General features: G+C 40.0%; 1 protein-coding gene across 1 annotated transcript in view; it reads right to left on the bottom strand.

The window, feature by feature from the left end:
* Window positions 1-11,530: 11,530 nt before the first annotated feature.
* Gad2 (glutamate decarboxylase 2) overlaps window positions 11,531-18,971 on the bottom strand; it is a 70,761-nt gene continuing 63,320 nt past the window's right edge. The window contains exon 16 of the mRNA XM_021192941.2: window positions 11,531-15,090. Within this exon, the coding sequence (XP_021048600.1) occupies window positions 14,917-15,090 (174 nt within the window). The 3' untranslated portion in view covers window positions 11,531-14,916. The remainder of the gene's footprint in view (window positions 15,091-18,971) is intronic.

Here is an 18,971-nt window from a genome sequence, read left to right as displayed (position 1 = left end):
CACAAGAAAATCAAGAAGAAGGAAAAGCAACGTGTGGATACTTCATTCTTTCTTAGAATAGGGAACAAAATACCCATGGAAGGAGTTACAGAGACAGTTTGGAGCTGAGACGAAAGGATGGACCATCCAGAGAAAGTAAATTCTCTTAAAGGTTTAATCTTAGAATACTCACACACCCCACCCCACACCCCCAGGATGTGTGAGTTTGATAAGTGTGGTCATGCATCAGAAGAAAATAATGTTTCTCACAATCCAGGGTGAACAGGTCAATTCCACAGCAGCCCTGGTGCTCAGCTCCATTCTTGCCTACTGCTGCAGCTTCCACAAGGAATCTGGACAGCAAGAGACAAGAAGTTTCAAAAGCCATTTCAAGGCACTGCTTTCTTTGCATCATCAAAGGCAGAAGCTAAAGTAGGTGTGTTTACTACATTAATGGTTTGGATATTCTTCCATATAGCAGCAAAGGTTGTTTAATGTGTGGATCTGTTTGAATTAAGGACAAAGGTTTTACAACAGGAAGTAGGGGAATTGCTGATCTCCGTGGAAAACCTCCAATCCCCAGGCCCACACCGCTGTCTTGCTGTCTTCACTGGAACCCATGAAGCACCTGCAGCCCTGTAATCTCCTCTCTTCCACAACACACAAAAGATCAAAGAAACTGCTTAAGTCTGTTTCAAGATGCCAGGGTCTCATGTCTACCAGGAACTAATTTTGAAGGTATTTGTTTCTTTAAAACATCACGAGGGATGTTAGGTCCTGGTATCTTTAAACAACTCCCTGGGAGGAGGGGATAAAAATATCATTTTCCATTTCGAGACTGAAGATAGCTGCTGAATAATTTGCAATAAAATGCATGTGTTCAGGTATGAGAAGTTCAGTGCCAAGAGGTGTGTGGGATATGCATACATTTGAAAAGGAAATATTTTCATTATTATTGAAAACCATTTCAGCTTTTACAAAAGTTCTTTGCATTTCTTTCCACATCTTTTAAAGTGCTAGGGTAGGAACCATGCATTTCATTCCTGGCCTGAAAATGTGACTGACATATCATTAGCTTCTTGTGACATACAGATCTTACCACAGCCCACAGTCTTCCAAAGCTATCAATTATACTTGTAACTACTGAGACCAGTTTAAATAACTTTTATTAAACGCTAGCCTGGAGGTCGTTAAATAGCCTAGGCTTGTTTTTAAACTTGTAACCCTATTGTGTAGCTTCCTGGTAGTGAGATTATAGGTATTTGACCCTGTGACCAGTTAAATTTGTAATTTTTAAAAACATTTTAATTATGATTTTTATTTTCTTTTGAAATATACTTTATTATTCCTGTGATTACATTTTTCTATTACTTAAAAATTTTTTTTAATAGTTTCACATATGAATAAGGTACATTTAATTCCCATAAGCCCCATTCTCTCCAATCTCTTTCCCATTCTTATTACTCCCTTTGCAGCACGTCTTTAGCCCATAGTTGTGTTTTTTCTTTCTTTCTTTTTTTTTTTGTTTTTGTTTTTTTTTTTTCGAGACAGGGTTTCTCTGTGTAGCCCTGGCTGTCCTGGAACTCACTCTATAGACCAGGCTGGCCTCGAACTCAAAAATCTGCCTGCCTCTGCCTCCCAAGTGTTGGGATTAAAGGCATGCACCACCACGCTCGGCAGTTGTGGCTTTTTGTTTTGTGTTTGTAAGGTTTTGTTTGTTTTTGAAATATACTGGGCTTAACCAGGATTTGAGACTACCCATTGAAATCTGGGGGACACCTCAGTGTATACACAGGTAGTGGCGACTGCCTCTTCTCCAGAATTTATCAACATTCCATTTGGGGAGAGTTAGGGTTCTATGAGTGCCTCACTGATCCATGGTTGTTTGGGAGCCCTGCTTTGTGAAGGCTTATTAGAGCCACAGCTGCTATGAGGCCATGACTATGTTGGGTGGATCATGCCCAGAAGGCAGCATCTCACAGGCTTTCTTGCTATTTTCTGGTTTTCATTCTCTCTGCTCCCTCCTATACGATGATCCTGAGCCTTAGAAGGGGTGGTATAAATGTCCCTTTTGGGCCTACACATTTGTGCATCCCTGAATTCGCACTGTTCACTGCAAGTAGGCTTCTGTAGCTATATGAGTAACATTTAATTACAGGTATGAACACAACTATTTAAACAACAGCTCAGCACCATGATAGTTTAGTTAAACAGCAGTAGTAAGTTCACCCCTAGACTTAAGACCTCCTCAGTCATGGGTTTCCAGCTGGGTTTACAGTACTTTAAAATTCCTCCACACATCAAGTCAGGAATCCAATTAGGGAGCAGATGGTTATCTCTATGGCATCTGTACCACTCTTGCACCAGTTGGCACATTTTGCCTGGCAGATTGGTATTGTAGTTCAAATGTAGGTAAGACTGTTAGAGACTTTTGTCCCCCAACAACCTGTATAGAAAAGTTTTGGCACTATGAAAGCTATGAAACTTTCAACTCAGTTACAACTTGATTTTTCTATACCCTGGAACCACAGTGTGCAGAGTCTTCAGCAACAGGGTTTCTATCAACTAGTTTGGTGGGCAAGGGAGAAGAATGAAAAGATCCTGTATTATTTGGAAACTACTAGGGCATCTCTGACCAACAATTCACAAGAAATTATTTCACATGAATAACCTTATAATAAAAGGCTGGAAAATAATTTTCCAAGCAGATGCTCCCAAGAAACAAGTGGAAGTAGCCATTCTAATATTGAATAAAATCGTCTCTCAACCTAAAGTTATCACAAGAGATAAGAAAGGACACTTCATATTCATTAAAGGAAAAATCTACCAAGAGAATTCTCAATTCTGAACATCAATGCTCCAAATGCAAGAGCACCTACATTCATAAAAGAAGCTTTACTAAAACTTAAAGCACACATTGTACCTCTCACAAGAAGTGTGGGAGACTTTAATACCCCACTCTCATCAATGGACAGATCCTAAAAACAGAAACTAAACAGAGACACAGTGGAACTAACAGAAGTTATGAACCAAATGGATTTAACAGATATCTATAAAATTTTTTATCCCAAAACAAAAGAATATACCTTCTTCTCAGCACCTCATGGTACCTTCTCCAAAACTTACCATACAATCACTCATAAAACAGGCCTCAACAGATACAAAAAATTGAAATGATCCATGCATCCTATCAGATCACCATGGCCTAAGGCTGATCTTCAATAACAACATAAATAATAGAAATAGAAAGCCCACATACACGTGGAAGCTGAACAATGCACTACTCAATGATTACTTGATCAAGCAAGAAATAAAGGAAGTAATTAAAGACTTTTTAGAATTCAATGAAAATGAAACTACAACATACCCAAACTGATGGGACATGATGAAAGCAGCACTAAAAGAAAAATCCTTGGAGTTTCTCCCAAAAGAAACTGGATAGAGCATACACTAGCAGCTTGACAGCACATCTGAAAGCTCTAGAACAACAAAAAAAGCAAATTACTCCAAGAGGAATAGATTGCATGAAATAATCAAACTCAGGGCTGAAATCAACTAAGTAGAAACAAAAATAACTGTACAAAGAATTTACAAAACCAGGAGCTGGTTCTTTGAGAAAATCAACAAGATAAACCCATAGCCAGGCTAACCAGAGGGCACAGAGACAGTATCCAAATAAAAAAAATCAGAAATGAAAAGGGAGACATAACAGTGGAAACCAAGGAAATTAAAAAAAATCATCAGATCTTACTACAAAAGTCTACACTAAACAAAACTGGAAAATTTGTATGAAATGGACAATTTTCTAGATAGATACCAGGTATCAAAGTTAAATAAGGATCAGATAAACCATCTAAATAATCCCATGACCACTAAAGAAATAGGAACAGTTATTAATATTCTCCCACCACCCCCCAAAAAGCCCAGGACCAGATGGATTTAGTACAGACTTCTATGAGACCTTCAAACAAGACATAATATCAATACTCTTCAAACTATTCCACACAAGTGAAACAGAAGGAACACTACTCAATTTGTTCTATGAAGCCACAGTTATGCTGATACCAAAACCTCACAAAGACCCAACCAAAAATGAGAACTTCAGACCAATTTCCCATATAAATATCACGGCAAAAATACTCAATAAAATTCTCACAAACCAAATCCAAGAACACTTCAAAATGATCATCCATCATGACCAAGTAGGCTTCATCCCAGGGATGCAGGGATGGTTCAACATAAGGAAATCCAGCAACGTAGTCCACTACATAAACAGACTCAAAGGAAAAAACACATCACCATCTCATTAGATGCTGAGAAAGCATTTGACAAAATCCAACACTCCTTCATGTTAACAGTCTTGGAAAGATCAAGAATTCAGGCCCATACCTAAACTTAGTAAAAGCAATATACAGGAAACCAGTAGCCAACATCAAACTAAATGGAGAGAAACTTGAAGCAATTCCACTAAAGTCAGGGACTAGACAAGGCTGCCCACCCTCTCCCTGCCTATTCAATATAGTACTTGAAGTCCTAGCCTGAGAAATTATACAACAAAAGGAGGTCAAAGGGATACAAATTGGAAAGGAAGAAATCAAATATCACTATTTGCAGATGATATGATAGTGTACTTGTGGCCCCAAAAATTCCACCAGAGAACTCCTAAACCTGATAAACAACTTCAGCAAAGTTGCTGGCTATAAAATTAGCTCAAACAAATCAGTGACCTTCTCTAGTCAATGGATATACAGGCTGAGAAAGAAATTGGGGAAACAACNCCCTTCACAATAGTCACAAATAATAGAAAATACCTTGGTGTGACTCTAACCAAGCAAGTGAAAGATTTGTATAAGAACTTTAATTCTCTGAAGAAAGAAAGATCTCAGAAGAAAGAAAGATCTCTGAAGAAAGAAAGATCTCAGAAGATGGAAAGATCTCCTATGTTCATGGATTGGCAGGATTAATATAGTAAAAATGGCCATTCAATGCAATCCCCATCAAAATTCCAACTCAATTCTTCAAAGAGAAATTTGCAAATTCATCTGGAATAACAAAAAACCTAGGATAGTAAAAACTATTCTCAACAATAAAAGATCTTCTGGCAGAATCACCATCCCTGTCCTCAAGATGTACTACAGAGCAATTGTGGTAAAAACTACTTGGTTCTGGTACAGTGACAGGCAGGGTAAATCAATGGAATAAAATTGAAGACCTAGAAATGAATCCACACACCTATAGTCCCTTGCTCTTTGACCATCCAGTGGAAAAAATACAATTAGACTCCAGAAAACCAACTATCCCTATTAAAAATGGGGTATAGAATTATACAAGGAATACCCAAATGGCTGAGAAGCACCTAAAGAAATGTCCTTAGTCATGAGGGAAATGCAAACCTGAACAACCCTGAGATTCCACCTCACACCAGTCAGAATGGCTAAGATCAAAAATTCAGGTGACAGCAGATGCTGGTGAGGATGTGGAGAAAGAGGAACACTCCTCCATTGCTGGTGGGATTGCAAGCTGGTACAACCACTCTGGAAATCACTTTGGCGGTTCCTCAGAAAATTGGACATAATATTACCTGAGGACCCAGCTATACCACTCTTGGGCAGAAGATGCTCCAACATGTAATAAGGACACATGCTCCACTATGTTCATAGGAGCCTTATTTATAATAGCCAGAAGCTGAAAAGAACCCAGATGTCCCTCCACAGAGGAATGGACACAGAAAATGTGGTACATTTACACAATGGAGTACTACTCAGCTATTAAAAACAATGAATTCATGAAATTCTTTGGCAAATGGATGGAACTAGAAAATATCATCCTGAGTGAGGTAATCCAATCACAAAAGAACACACATGATATGCACTCACTGAGAAGTGGATATTAGCCCAGAAGCTTAGAATATCCCAGATACAATTCACAGGACACATGAAGCTCAAGAATAAGGAAGATCAAAGTGTAACTGCTTCGGTCCTTCTTAGAAAGGTGAACAAAATACAAAGTGTAGCCAAGACTGAAGGAAAGGCCACCCAAATACTACCCCACCTGGGGATCCATCCCATATACAGTTACCAAACCCAGACACTGTTGTGGATTAAAATTATTGCTTGTTGACAGGAGCCTGATATAACTTTCTCTTGGGAGTCTCTGCCAGTGCCTTACAAATACAGAGTTGGATGCTCTCAGACAACCATTGGGCTAAGCACAGGGTCCCCAGTGAAGGAGCTAGAGAAAGGCCACAATGAGCTGAAGGTGTTTGCAGCCCCATAGGAGGAACCACAATATGAACCAACCAGTACTCCCAGAGGTTCCCAGGGACTAAACTACCAATCAAAGAGTACACACGGAGGGATCCATGGCTTCAGCCACATATGTAGCAGAGGGTGACCTTGTTGGACATCAATGGGAGGAGAGGCCCTTGGTCCTGTGAATGGTCGATGCCCCAGTGTAGGGGACTGCCAGGACAGGAGTGTGGGAGTGGGTGGGTTTGTGAGCAGTAAGAAGGGGTGGCATAGGGGGTTTTCAGAGTGGAAACCAGGAAAGGGGATAACATTTGAAATGTAAATAAAGAAACTAATAAATATCAAATAAGGAATTACTAAGAACAACAGGATAAAAAAAAAGTAATGATTTTTGATAACTGGACCTTGATGTTTTGATCATTGGTGTTAACATTTCCTTTAGGCTCCGCCCAACAATTACCTAAGTACAGGTATATGCCAGGTTCCAGCCAGGAGCCAGTCCTATAACATGCATTGTTTGGCTTCCCTGTCCTCTCCCCCCTTACTCTCCCTTCTCTCTCTCTCCCATGTGTTCTTGTGAGCCTCTTTTTCTCTCTTCCTTCTCGTTTTGTCCTTATCTGTCCCACCTTCTCTGCCTCTCCTCCCTTCCCCCGGTCACCTTCTCTTCCCCCAGTTTCCTTTTATACTGGACTTGTAGCTTGGCTTGATTCCTCCAAGGAAATCTTGGCTGGGCCTCAGAGATGCTCCCTCCCAAATCATTACACCACATTTTATAAAGCACAACAATTGGACCTTAGTGGTCAGCCTAAAGAATGAGTCAGTAGCTAAATAAGGAAACGGACCTTGGGGGCTTACTTTAGGAATGTAATCTAACAGTTTTTAGTAAGGGAAAAATGTAAGAGGCAAAACCTGTGTGTATCATGTTTGCTGGGCTGGAGCCTGTTACAGAGCCCTTCAAAATTATAGCACACTCCATTGCGCGCATGTGGCACATTTTTATTATTCTTTCATTACTTGGTAGGTATTTTGGCTGACTATATTTCTTAGATATTTCAAATAGACACAAGTGAATATCAGTGAGCAAGTTTCTATGGAGGAATAGTTGGGCCATTTGGTAGATCTATTTGTAGTTTTGTAAGGACCTTCTACGTGATTTTCAAGTGGCTGCATTAATTTATACTTCCCCAACAATAAATAGGGGCTCCTGTTTCCCAATATATCCTGCTGCCACTTGTTCATATTTGAATTTTAAGTGATAGCCACTCTGATTGGGGTAAGGTAGAGAATCCTACAGTAATTTTAATGTATGATTTTCTTAATGGCAACCTTGTAAAAACGTTCAGTTCTATTTTTTCCTGTAGAGAATTCTTTGTTCAGATCTATAGTCAAGGTTTCTGTGTTGCTTGTTTTCTTGATGCTCATATTTTTGTTTCGTTTTGTATTTTAGATCTTTATGTTTTCCTTTAGACTGCTTTTATCCTGGAATGTTTTTCTATTTCAATTTTAACGGATTGTTTTGCTGGATACAGTGATCTTGATTGGCGGCCAATATAACTTGAAGTATACCACTTCAGTCTTTTTGGTTTTTAAAGTTTCCATTGAAAACTGAAAAGTTATTCTATTTTTTTTAAAGCTTTATTTATTTATTATATGTAATTACTCTGTAGCTGTCTTCAGACACTCCAGAAGAGGGTGTCAGATCTTGTTACAGATGGTTAAGGATGGTTATGAGCCACCATATGGTTGCTGGGATTTGAACTCAGGACCTTTGGAAGAGCAGTCGGGTGCTCTTACCCACTGAGCCATCTCACCAGCCCTGAAAAGTTATTCTAATTGAGTCTTCTTTTTTAAAATTTTTTATTATTATTTTCTTTATTTACATTTCAAATGCTATCCNGAAAGTTCCCTATTACCACCCCCCTGCCCCTGCTCCCCTACACACCCACTCCCACTACTTGGCCCAGGAGTTCCCTTGTACTGGGTCACATAAAGTTTGCAAGACCAAGGNNCNTCTCTTCCCAGTGATGGCCGATTAGGCCATCTTCTGCTACATATGCAGCTAGAGACACAAGCTCAGGGGGTACTGGTTAGTTCATATTGTTGTTCCACCTACAGGGTTGCAGCCCCCTTCAGCTCCTTGGGTACTTTCTCTAGCTCCTCCACTGGGGACCCTGTGTTCCATCCAATAGCTGGCTGTGAGCATCCACTTCTGTGTTTGCCAGGCACTGTCATAGCCTCACAAGAGGCTGCAATGTCAGGGTCCCTTCAGCAGAATCTTGCTGGCATGTGCATTAGTATCTAGGTTTGGTGGCTGATGATGGGATGGATTCCTGGGTGGGGTAGTCTCTGGATAGTCCATCCTTTCATCTTAGTTGAGTCTTCTTTATATCCAACTTTTTCTTTATTTCTTGCAATTTTCAATTTTTGTTTTGTTTTTTTAATGTTCTGAGTATTAATACAGCATGGGGAATTTCTCATTTGATCTTGTCTATTTGGTATCCAGTGGGCTTTTGTATTTGGATGGGCATCTCTTTCCTTAGATCTGGGGAATTCTCTATGGTTTTAGTTAAAGTATTTTCTGTGCCTTTAATTTGGATTTCATCTTCTATATCCATAATACTTGTAGGTTTGTTTTTTCATAGTGTTTCAAAGATCCTACATATTCTCTTTGTGTGAACTTGATTTTTTTGTCTTTTAGACTGAATGTTACAATTCATCCTCCTTGAATTCAGATCCTGATAGTTCATCTTCCATGTCATTGTGTCTACTGGTGGAGTTTTTCCATTGAGCTTTTTGCCTCAAGTTTTATTTTGGTTTGGGTTTTCTTTAATATTTCAATTTATACCCTGAATTTCTTTTCATACCCTGAATTGTCATTATTATTTTGTATGTTTACTTAATCTTCATTCTGATCTTTGTGCATGTTCTCTTTGAGTCTTGAAATATGCTTTTTGGAATTCATTGTCTTAAGTGCATTTTAGTTGTTGTCAATGAGAGCCATTTCTATGGAATTAAAGATTTCCTGGAGGAGATGTATTGTCTTTGTTTTTCATGTTTGCATTTTTATGAAAGGGCCTGTGCAGGTGTCTGTAGTTAGGGCTTTGGTCATGTCTTTTGGGATGGTCTGACCACCTTTGTAAATAGGCATTTGCTTCTCTGTTTACTGTTATGCCGGTTTGACAAGATTTATATCAGCAAATGCCTGAAGTTCAGTCTTAGGGTCAGTCAGCACTGATTTGTGAAGGGTTCAGCAGAGGTATTTGTAGCTCAGCTACAGAAAGATGTAGTTTCTGACCTCACCAACAAACACCCCAAGAGAACAAGCACGTCCTCCTGGCAGTTCCTAAGAAACAGGCTAGAGAGCCAGAGAACAGAGGTAGAGTGCTACAGTGGGGTTTAAGGTACTCATCCCAGGTCCTTACATCACCCATCACTGGTGGCATTAGATTCTCAGAGGGAGGGAGAGTTGAGAGCAAGCAAGGTGGTGGGCAGGGCCTCATTTAGCCAGCAGTAGGATCCCAGACTGAGGAGGAAGTGAGTGCCACTTGTGGACTGAGGGGCTTGGTGCAGGCCATCAGGTGGTGGAGCTAGGTTCCAGAATTAAGGGGAAGGAAGGGATATCTAAAGGATGAGTAAGTGACACCCAAATGGCAGAGGTAGCATGTGAGGCCTTTAGCCTGGCAGGCATTTGAGGGAATACTCAAGTGGGCACAGGACAGAAGAAATGTGTTTTGGAAGTGGAGGGTCTGGATCTCTTATCTGCCTAGACTGAGTGGATAGAAGCCTAAATTTGTATGTTGAACCACATCACAACCACCTTCTTCCTAGGACCATCCCCTTAGTTTTCAGCTAAGGGAGTTCAGGGACATTAGTGGACTTAGTCAAGATTACACTAAGCATATGGGAAAGATGCACAAAATATGGAGGAAGTGACTTCTCACTGTAGATACCACAGGAGGTTATGGAGGAATTTTGCTAGGGTTCTCTGTGCTTTAGATGGAGGTGGATAAGTAGGGTGGCTAGGCAATCTGCATGAGAGAGTAGAAGACAATGTTAAATATTATTTCTGAACTAAACTTTTTAGGTGGGTAATCACTAAACACCACTGACGGAGAGTCAACAGTGGAAAAACTCAGTGGAGTTTGAGTGTTTAAGGACATGACAAGAGGTGACTTACAGAGTCCATGATAGAATATGAGACTATCAAGACGTGTTGACTGCTACTTAGTGAGTGCTGTATTAGCTACTTTCCTCATTGTTGTGACAAAGTGCACAGCAAATGCAATTCAAAGGAGGAAGGATTTGTTTGGCTCCTGGTTTGAAGGGATACAGTCCTACCTTCAGATAAAGCACAGCAGTGGGCATGAGAGGCAAGTGGCTACATTGCCTCTGCAGTCAGGAAATAGAGAGAGACAAATATTGGTGCTCAGCTCCCTCTTTCCTCTTATGGTTTTTGTTCAGTTCAGGGCTCCTGCCCATGGCATGATATCACGCATATTGAGAGTGGGCCTTCCCTTTTTGGTTAAGCAGCTATGAAAATACCCTCAGAAGGTGTATGTCAAGATAAATTTATCAAGCTAATGATGAAAATTACTCAGCACAAATTCCAAGAGCCATGCTCAGCATCATACATACATTCAACTTAATCAACACGAGAACTGTAGGAAGAAATTTGCTGTTGTCAAACTGAGGAACATAGTCAAGGAGGTTTGGTGATATTCTTGGGGTATCAGAGTCAGTGATGGGTCATACATAACTTGACCCTAGGTAATCCAGCTGCAGAGCCTACATTCTTATTACTCCCGAGACACTTTTCCTTCATATCAAAAAGAGTGGGAATTTCTTCCTGAGCACAGAGAGTAATGGCAGAATTTTGAGTCCTTCCTATCTGAGAGTCCTTATTTTTCACACATTCACAAAAACATAATTTGGTGCCAGGGAAAAAGTAGTGTAGAGGAACAAATTGCAAGAGTAAAGGTTGAAGGCCACATGGGACTTTGGTATTTTGTTTTTTCTCATTTTTTATGCTTAGGTGAAAATATCATAAGAAAACATTTTTGATTGACCATTTCTATTTGAAGAAGAAAGGGGGTGATAGCAGAAGTAAGACCAGAAGACAAGAAAGTCATGAAGTATTGACAATGACCTCCTCCACAGGACAGAGTGCAAAGTGAGCACCAGAGCCTGACATGTCTACATGTACACATTTACACATTTACACATTTATTTGGGTTTAGAGAGAAAACACAGGTAAAATACTTTGATCATACACAAGTTTATATTTGGTAGAATAGGTTGCCACTTTTTTTCTGTCTTTAGTTAATGTAGGGATGCTGGGGAAATGTTGACATTATTCAGAAACACCATTTTGCAACAAGATCTTTGCATACACAACTAATTAATACACAGTGTTTGAGTTTAGCACTTGAAAACAGAAAAGCACGTGCAAGATGATACCTGGTTTGATGTTTTTGCTTCTTTGTCCTGTTACTATATTTACACCTGTGCATCCTTTGTCCATGTTCTGAGGAGCAGCACCTTCTCCAAGACCCTGTAGAGTCAATACCTGCACTGTCAGTAGCCTGTGACACTCTATAATTGGTTTCTCTGGCCTCAGAGATGAAGCAGTTTGTATGTGATCACACAGTTGTCAAAGAGATTTCTTAGGGTGGGACTTAGTTGAGGTTATGCTTTCTCTAAGAGCCAATGAAGAGGGCACACAGCTTGGGACTGGATGAAAGGGTGAGGGAGAAGAGAGGCAAGGACAGGAATGGATGCAAATGTAGTTCTCAAAATCTCAAAGTTCAATACAACTACCACATAGAAGAAGACACACTGATAATACATTGTGCAAGCTTTTACAGCAACACATGTTGATTTGCAACACCACACAATTCAATATAAAGTGCACAACCTCAATCTGAGGTGACAAGACAGTACTAACGATGTACTAACAGCAACACACACACACACACACACACACACACACACACACACACACTTGATTTTCTTTCTTCAAATCCTGTGACAGTACATGAAGTCTATACCACTTAGAAGTCTTAAATAAATACATACTGCACTTTTTTTCAAGTATTTTAAATAATAAATGAAGTATTGCTATATAAATAAAAATGGCCATATCAATTCTGATTAAAACTGAAACCAATGTTTAAAAAGAAAAAAGAAAAAAGTCACAGATAGAGACCTTTGGTACTGGAGATTTGGACCAATGTTCATACAGTCTCCCTCCATTATTACTCTTTCTTCCCATTTTCCTTCGCACTCTCCTGAGTGGATGGCAGAGCTACTGTAGAGGATCTATTAAAGTACTGGTGGGCATGCATGCACCTCCTTTTCTAGGATATAGTATGAAGAGATTTGCATGCCTGAGCAAGGCTCCTAGAAATTTTGAGGAAGAATCTGGAGAGGAAGGGGATTGGAGATCCAATTCACTAGCAAAAAGTACATGGACACAAGTTCTTTTTCAGTTCTGTCATCTTATCAAACTAGAAGCCAGCTTGAGCTACTAAGTCTGTCCCCCAAAGGCTAAGCTTTCCATCTATCAAAACCTTCTCTAAGTGGGACACTGGGTTTGATAAGTGAGTCTCTGCCTGGAAAGTGAGATCTGTGGGCCTGAAGCTTACTCTCCGCAGCCAGGTTTGAGAAAGGAAAGTTATGCTTGTCCATTAGGGAGTACTGAACTACTTCATGACACTCTGGGGCACAGGTTGTTTTCTTTTCTGTGCTTCTGGGCATCCATTGGCAGTTTAGACAGCAAGGGACCGAAGCTACAGCCATACTGAGGATCAGTATGCCTAGTCAAATAATGTCTGTGCAAAGTCGTGAAGATTTGTGGTAGATAGGGACAGGGCCTTCTTTCTTCTGTTCCTGTGTCTTTCTGAGTACTGAAAGGCCCATTCATATGGAGCGGGAGAATGCTTCCAGACTGGTACCTGCCTTTTGCATGTAAAAGGCCATAGTTCTACTAGTACTTAGGTCTGTTCATCTGTGACTTACAGTTACCATGGGAGCTGTTAATAGCTCCCCATCCAGTTTACAGGGAAAGAAACGTATTTTCAAACTCTTGATTTGAATTTTAGCGATCTCTGCACATTCTAGTCACTGTGGGTCTTGATGGGAGGCAGATAAAAGAAGTTCTTAGGCTACCTTGAAATTGCTTGCATGAGGAACTCATTTCAGGAAAGGAAAAGAGCCACATGGTACAGTAATTCATTATTAGGGGTCTGGGGGCAGGGAGTCTAGCAGGAGAGACTTTAAAGTGTGGGATGGAGAAGAAATCTGAAGAAGAGAGCATCTGGGATGCAAACGACCCTTTCCCTAGACAGTAGTAAAATGGTATTGGGAGGAAGCCATTATTTTCACACAGAGGTCTCGACACCCATGACTGGGTTTAATATTCTGTGCTTATCACACTTAAAGAGTGTGCTGTACCCCTCTTTGCTAGGGTTGATTAGGTTTTATTTTTAGCTCTTTTTCCTAATTAATCCAGATGATCTAATAAAAGAATATGGTTTGAAAAGACACTTCAAGGACTAATATCAACCTTTGGTTGAAAGCAGGCTGCACGGGAAGGAGTGGACGTGCTTGCCTGGATCTGGGGCCAAGCTGGGCTTTCCAGGCTTCTAGACGAGGTCTGCTAGGCCAACTAGTGCAACATCTAAACAGGAAGAGAATCTTAATTGTTCATCTGGTCAATTGTTTTTAGAAGTTTCATTTTTGTGTGTGTTTGTTTTGAAATACTAGCTTTAAGGATATGATAAGCCACAATATATACTAAAGTAAGTTATTACATTTTAAAAGAATTTTGTGGGTTCTATGTTAAAATTATCTTGCTAAAGTGTTTTATTGTGCCTCCATGAGAAGAAAGATAGAAAAAAGTAAAGAAATAACTCTGACTTAGGTTTCATATCTGCCTCTGAAGTCTGTATAACCCATATAAAATAAAATCTATATGTTACAAAATAGGATTTCTTTTAATATATATTTTTCTTTTTGTAAAATTATATGTATTTAAATACATTTGAAATGTTGCTCTAGGTAAATTAGAAATTCTTTTCCTAATACTATGAAAAAGGCAAGAGTTTTTCTTGTCCACATACATTTTATATTTACTTTGTCCTTTTCACTGCACCCCAGAGAACCTTTTATGATTCAAGGGTGATTTGGCACTATTTAGTACTACTGCTCTGAAGTGAAAATAAGGTTGGATTAGCATACTATATTAAAAGGGAAGTATTTATAACAATTTTATACTTTCTCTTACTGATTAGAACACAGCCTTTTGTCACTAATTATTAGAGAGGTATTCTAAACTTAAGAAAAGATTTTTAAAAGGAGTGATGTTTCCTGTTGGTTTTGATTTCTTTGTTTTTTGGTTTTTCCGAGACAGGGTTTCTCTGTATAGCCCCTGGCCGTCCTGGAACTCGCTTTGTAGACCAGGCTGGCCTTGAACTTAGAAATCCACCTGCCTCTCCCTCCCAAGTGTTGGGATTAAAGGCGTGCACCACCACCACCACCTGACTGGTTTTGATTTTTTAAACTGTACTCTACTGTGACACCACAATATAGAAATAGAATTATTCTGGAACAAACTACAAATACATTTACACAGTTTGTGACAACTTAGCTGTCTACCTAGAGAACTGAAACAGATTGATGAGCAAGGTGATTACAAATCTTGTCCCAGGCGTTCGATTTCTTCAATAAGGAAGTCAATGTCTTGGTGAGTTGCTGCAGGGTTTGAGATGACCATGCGGAAGAAGTTGACCTTGTCCCCTAAGGGTTGGTAGCTGACCATTGTGGTGCCATACTCCATCATTCTGGCTTTAATCACTGGCGCCACCTGTGGGAAAGAACACATCAGTGCAATGAGTTTCTCTCTATCTCCTTTATGTTAGTTATGCAATCAATGGTAGTATGTTATGCAGTGCATCCCACAGCAAGTGGTGTTTTTAGTTTTTAACTAAACAGGACCACAATTTTCTCTTGAAGGAACTGCTTCAAGTTTTCATGATATCAGCAAATAAAAATAGCTCAGAATATTAAAAACCCTAAATATAATAAGAGACTTGCCATCTTGCAGGGAATGAAAAGAATCTTTTCCTGGGATTAAATGGTTTAACAGTACTACACTGAAGAGAGTTTCACCCTAAAAATACAAAGTCATTGAAAGAAAGCACTATTAATAAAAATTATTATGAGGGTCAAGCCTCAGTATCAAGTAATAGATAAAAGCAGGAGACAGACGGCTGGAGAGACAGTCCAGTGGGTGAGTGCTTCTGCTTGAAACCATGAGAACCTATGCTCCCCTAGCAGCTGTGTAACAAAACCAGGAGTACATGCTACATGCTTCTAAAAAACAGGGTACACACCTGTAACAACAATGCTGTGGGCAGAAGACAGGTTGGTCCTGGAGCTTACTGGTCAGCCAGTCTAGCTGAAATGGTAAGCTTTGGGTTCCTTTAAGAGACCCTGTATCAAGAGATTATGTAGGGACTGGAGAGATGGCTCAGCAGTTAAGAGCACTAGTTGTTCTTCCAGAGGACCTGGGTTCAGTTCCCAACACCCATATGGCAGATCATGACTGCCTATAACCTCAGGTCTGTGTGATCCAAAACCCTCATTCAGACATACATGCAGGCAAAACACCAATGTGAGTGAAATAAAAAGGGCAGTTAAGAGCACTGGCTGTTCCTACAGAGGACCTGAGTTCAATTCCCAGCACCTACATGGCAGCTCATACCTGTCTGTAACTCCAGGGGATCCAATACCCTTGTACAGACATACATGCAGGCAAAACACCAACGTGCATACTTTTTAAAAAAATTATTTATTTTATGTATATGAGTATGCTGTCACTGACAGACCAGAAGAGGGCATCAGATCCAATTATAGATGGTTTTGAGCCACCATGTGGTTGCTGGGGATGGAACCTATGACCTCTGGAAGAACAGCTAGTGCTCTTAACCACTGAGCCATCTCTCCAGCCCTGCATGATTTCTTCTTCTTTTTCTTCTTCTTCTTCTTTTATTAAAAAAGGAATTATAAAAAAAATTAAAAAGAAAAAAGAAATAAAGAATAAGTCAGAGAGGAATGGAGGAATGCCTAGTGCCTTCCTTTAACCTCCCCTAAAGGGTACACCCCCCCACTACCACATAAATGCACTAAAGAAAATAAACTAAATAAACATACTTCTGTCAACTTTCTTGTGATCCTAAACTTTTCTAGTTTCTTTTCATTCTCTTTTTAAGTTGTTTACACTTATAAGCATTTTGAAAAAACAAAAAACAAAAAACAAAAACCCAAGGCTGTACTGGTATAAAGTCTTATCTAGGAGTAAATAGCTATGTATGTGATTTCATACACAGAGGAAGATCTCAGACAAGATCACAGTGCTTTTGTTACACTGCTCAATGCAGCTCCTGGGTTCTCTTTATTGTTTTGAAATAAGCTTGTGCTCTCCAGCTCTGCAGACCAGCTTTTTGTCATCAGCTCCAAGAATTCATCTTCAACTGCTAACCAAAGCGAGTCTTCAACTCTGACAAGGGCCATTTATTAAATACCCTTTGAAGCATCTACATTTCTCATCATTTCATGCCTGTCATCAGTCATCCCATGGCACTTTCTCCCAGCCCATGTCTTCAGTCCTCTGTAAGGCTCCACATCCTAAGTACTCTGCAGGTTCCCCACAGTGTCCCGACCTCAGTGAACCCTTTCCTGCCCACCATCAACTATCTTCTTCTGAGTTATGCTACAGGACCTTACACACTGAGTCTAACAACATCCTAATTTCTCTCTCTTTCTCTCTCTCTCTCTCTCTCTCTCTCTCTCTCTCTCTCTCTCTCTCTNACATCCTAATTTCTCTCTCTTTCTCTCTCTCTCTCTCTCTCTCTCTCTCTCTCTCTCTCTCTCTCTCTTTCTTTCTTTCTTTTTTGTTTTTTTTTTTGAGACAGGGTTTCTCTGTGTAGCCCTAGCTGTCCTGGAACTCACTTTGTAGACCAGGCTGGCCTCTAACTCAGAAATCTGCCTGCCTCTGCCTCCCGAGTGCTGGGATTAAAAGTGTGTGCCACCACGCCTGGCAACATCCTAATTTCTTAACTGGCCTTTCACTGATGAGCAGCTACATTTTCTCTTCCTACCCCATCTGTAAGCTGCTGGAAGGTAGGCATACTACCCTTTCATTTCTTTCTTTCCTAACATGGTGCAAGAAGCTGTAGAGGGCTTTCTGAATTCTAACAGACATGGTAGTAGCATGAGAGGAACAGCTTGCTAAGATGAGACATACAATTCAGCTGCATCTACTCTGATGCTGGCTTGATCTGTGCACATGAATTTGCTACTGGAGTTTGTATATTAGCATCTGATCTTTGATGTTCACTACCAAGATACAGCCAGAAGTAAGAAACCAGAGATGCTTTGCACTTATGTGAGATGTACATGGTCATAGATTCAGTTGAAAATGGGGGCCATCTCTTACATCACCAGCAGACTTCTTCATAATTAAACTGTGCATTTGTTTCCTCCAGAGGGGCCTAGTGTTTATGAAATAACATAGTTATCTTGAAAATGTATTTCCACTATATGTTAAAAAGCTTTTGTGTTTAATTCTTAGAAATGTATGAATGCCCTCAAGAAGACATTCTGTAATGTCAAAATCTTGCCAAATGAGTTTTTCATTATTCCATAGCAGACTTTTCAGAGTTATCTCATGTATGAGGCCACATTGCTTCTTTACCAGTTTGCTATGAAGCCCATTATGTTGGCCTTTTGAAAGTCATCAATTAGTGGAGGATTATAAAAGTTGTTAAGAGATGAAGGTGATGGTCAGTGGATTGCTGGCCGCAGTGGAGCACACCTTTAACCCCAGGATGTAGGAGGCAGAGTCAGGTGGATCTCTTGTGAATTCCAGGCCAGCTGGGCTACATAGTGAGTTCTAGGCTAGTCTCTTAGGCAACCAGAAATGCACCTACCAGATTCTCATTTTTACATCTTCATGAAGTAGTGAATACTTGTACTAGTCATAACTGCTTCTGTTATCTAGATATTTGTTCGCTACCAGTGAACTCTTGGGAAAGGCTCATTGAATTTGGTAAAAGTTCTTTTCTCTTAAGCAAGGAAGTGTGTGAGAAGTACTTACTATAGTCTAAACATGTGTCCTCTCAAATTTCTCTCTTGCAATCATAATCCTCAAGGAGACGGTCCCTCAGCAGCCTTTTTTCCCTGTACCTTCTCTGGGGTGTTAATTAATAAACTAGAGCCTCCCAAGGACCACTATCTCCTTGATCTCAGATTTCCCAGCCCCAGAACTGATTGTGAAAAATAAATGTGTGTTGTTCATAAGCCACCATAGTAATTTATTATATTGCAAGCCCCAAAGTCTCAGTACTTCAGCTCAGCAATTGACTTTTGGTGGCTTTTGTATACTATAGCACTGAACTAAGCGAGTTCTGGGCCTTGTTCAGAATCTAACTTTGTTCTCTTTCCAACATGCAGGTGCACACATGCATATATGCACACTCACGTACATTTGTATATGTATCTGAACATGTACCTTCACATACAACACACGCTAATAAATTAAAAAATAAAGGCTACCTCATGTGAGTTTCCTCGCACTGAAAACTGTGGTTCCAGATTGCTAAAGGGCAGATAATAATATTTTAAAAATCACCTGAGGGGGTTTTTGTCTACTGCAGTGGTTCTCAATCGGTGGGCATGACCCCC

This window comes from Mus pahari, chromosome 3 (genome assembly GCF_900095145.1).
Source record: "Mus pahari chromosome 3, PAHARI_EIJ_v1.1, whole genome shotgun sequence".
NCBI classification, from domain to species: Eukaryota; Metazoa; Chordata; class Mammalia; order Rodentia; family Muridae; genus Mus; species Mus pahari.
Note: the sequence above shows the minus strand (reverse complement) of the source record. Positions and strands in the feature narration are given on the sequence as shown.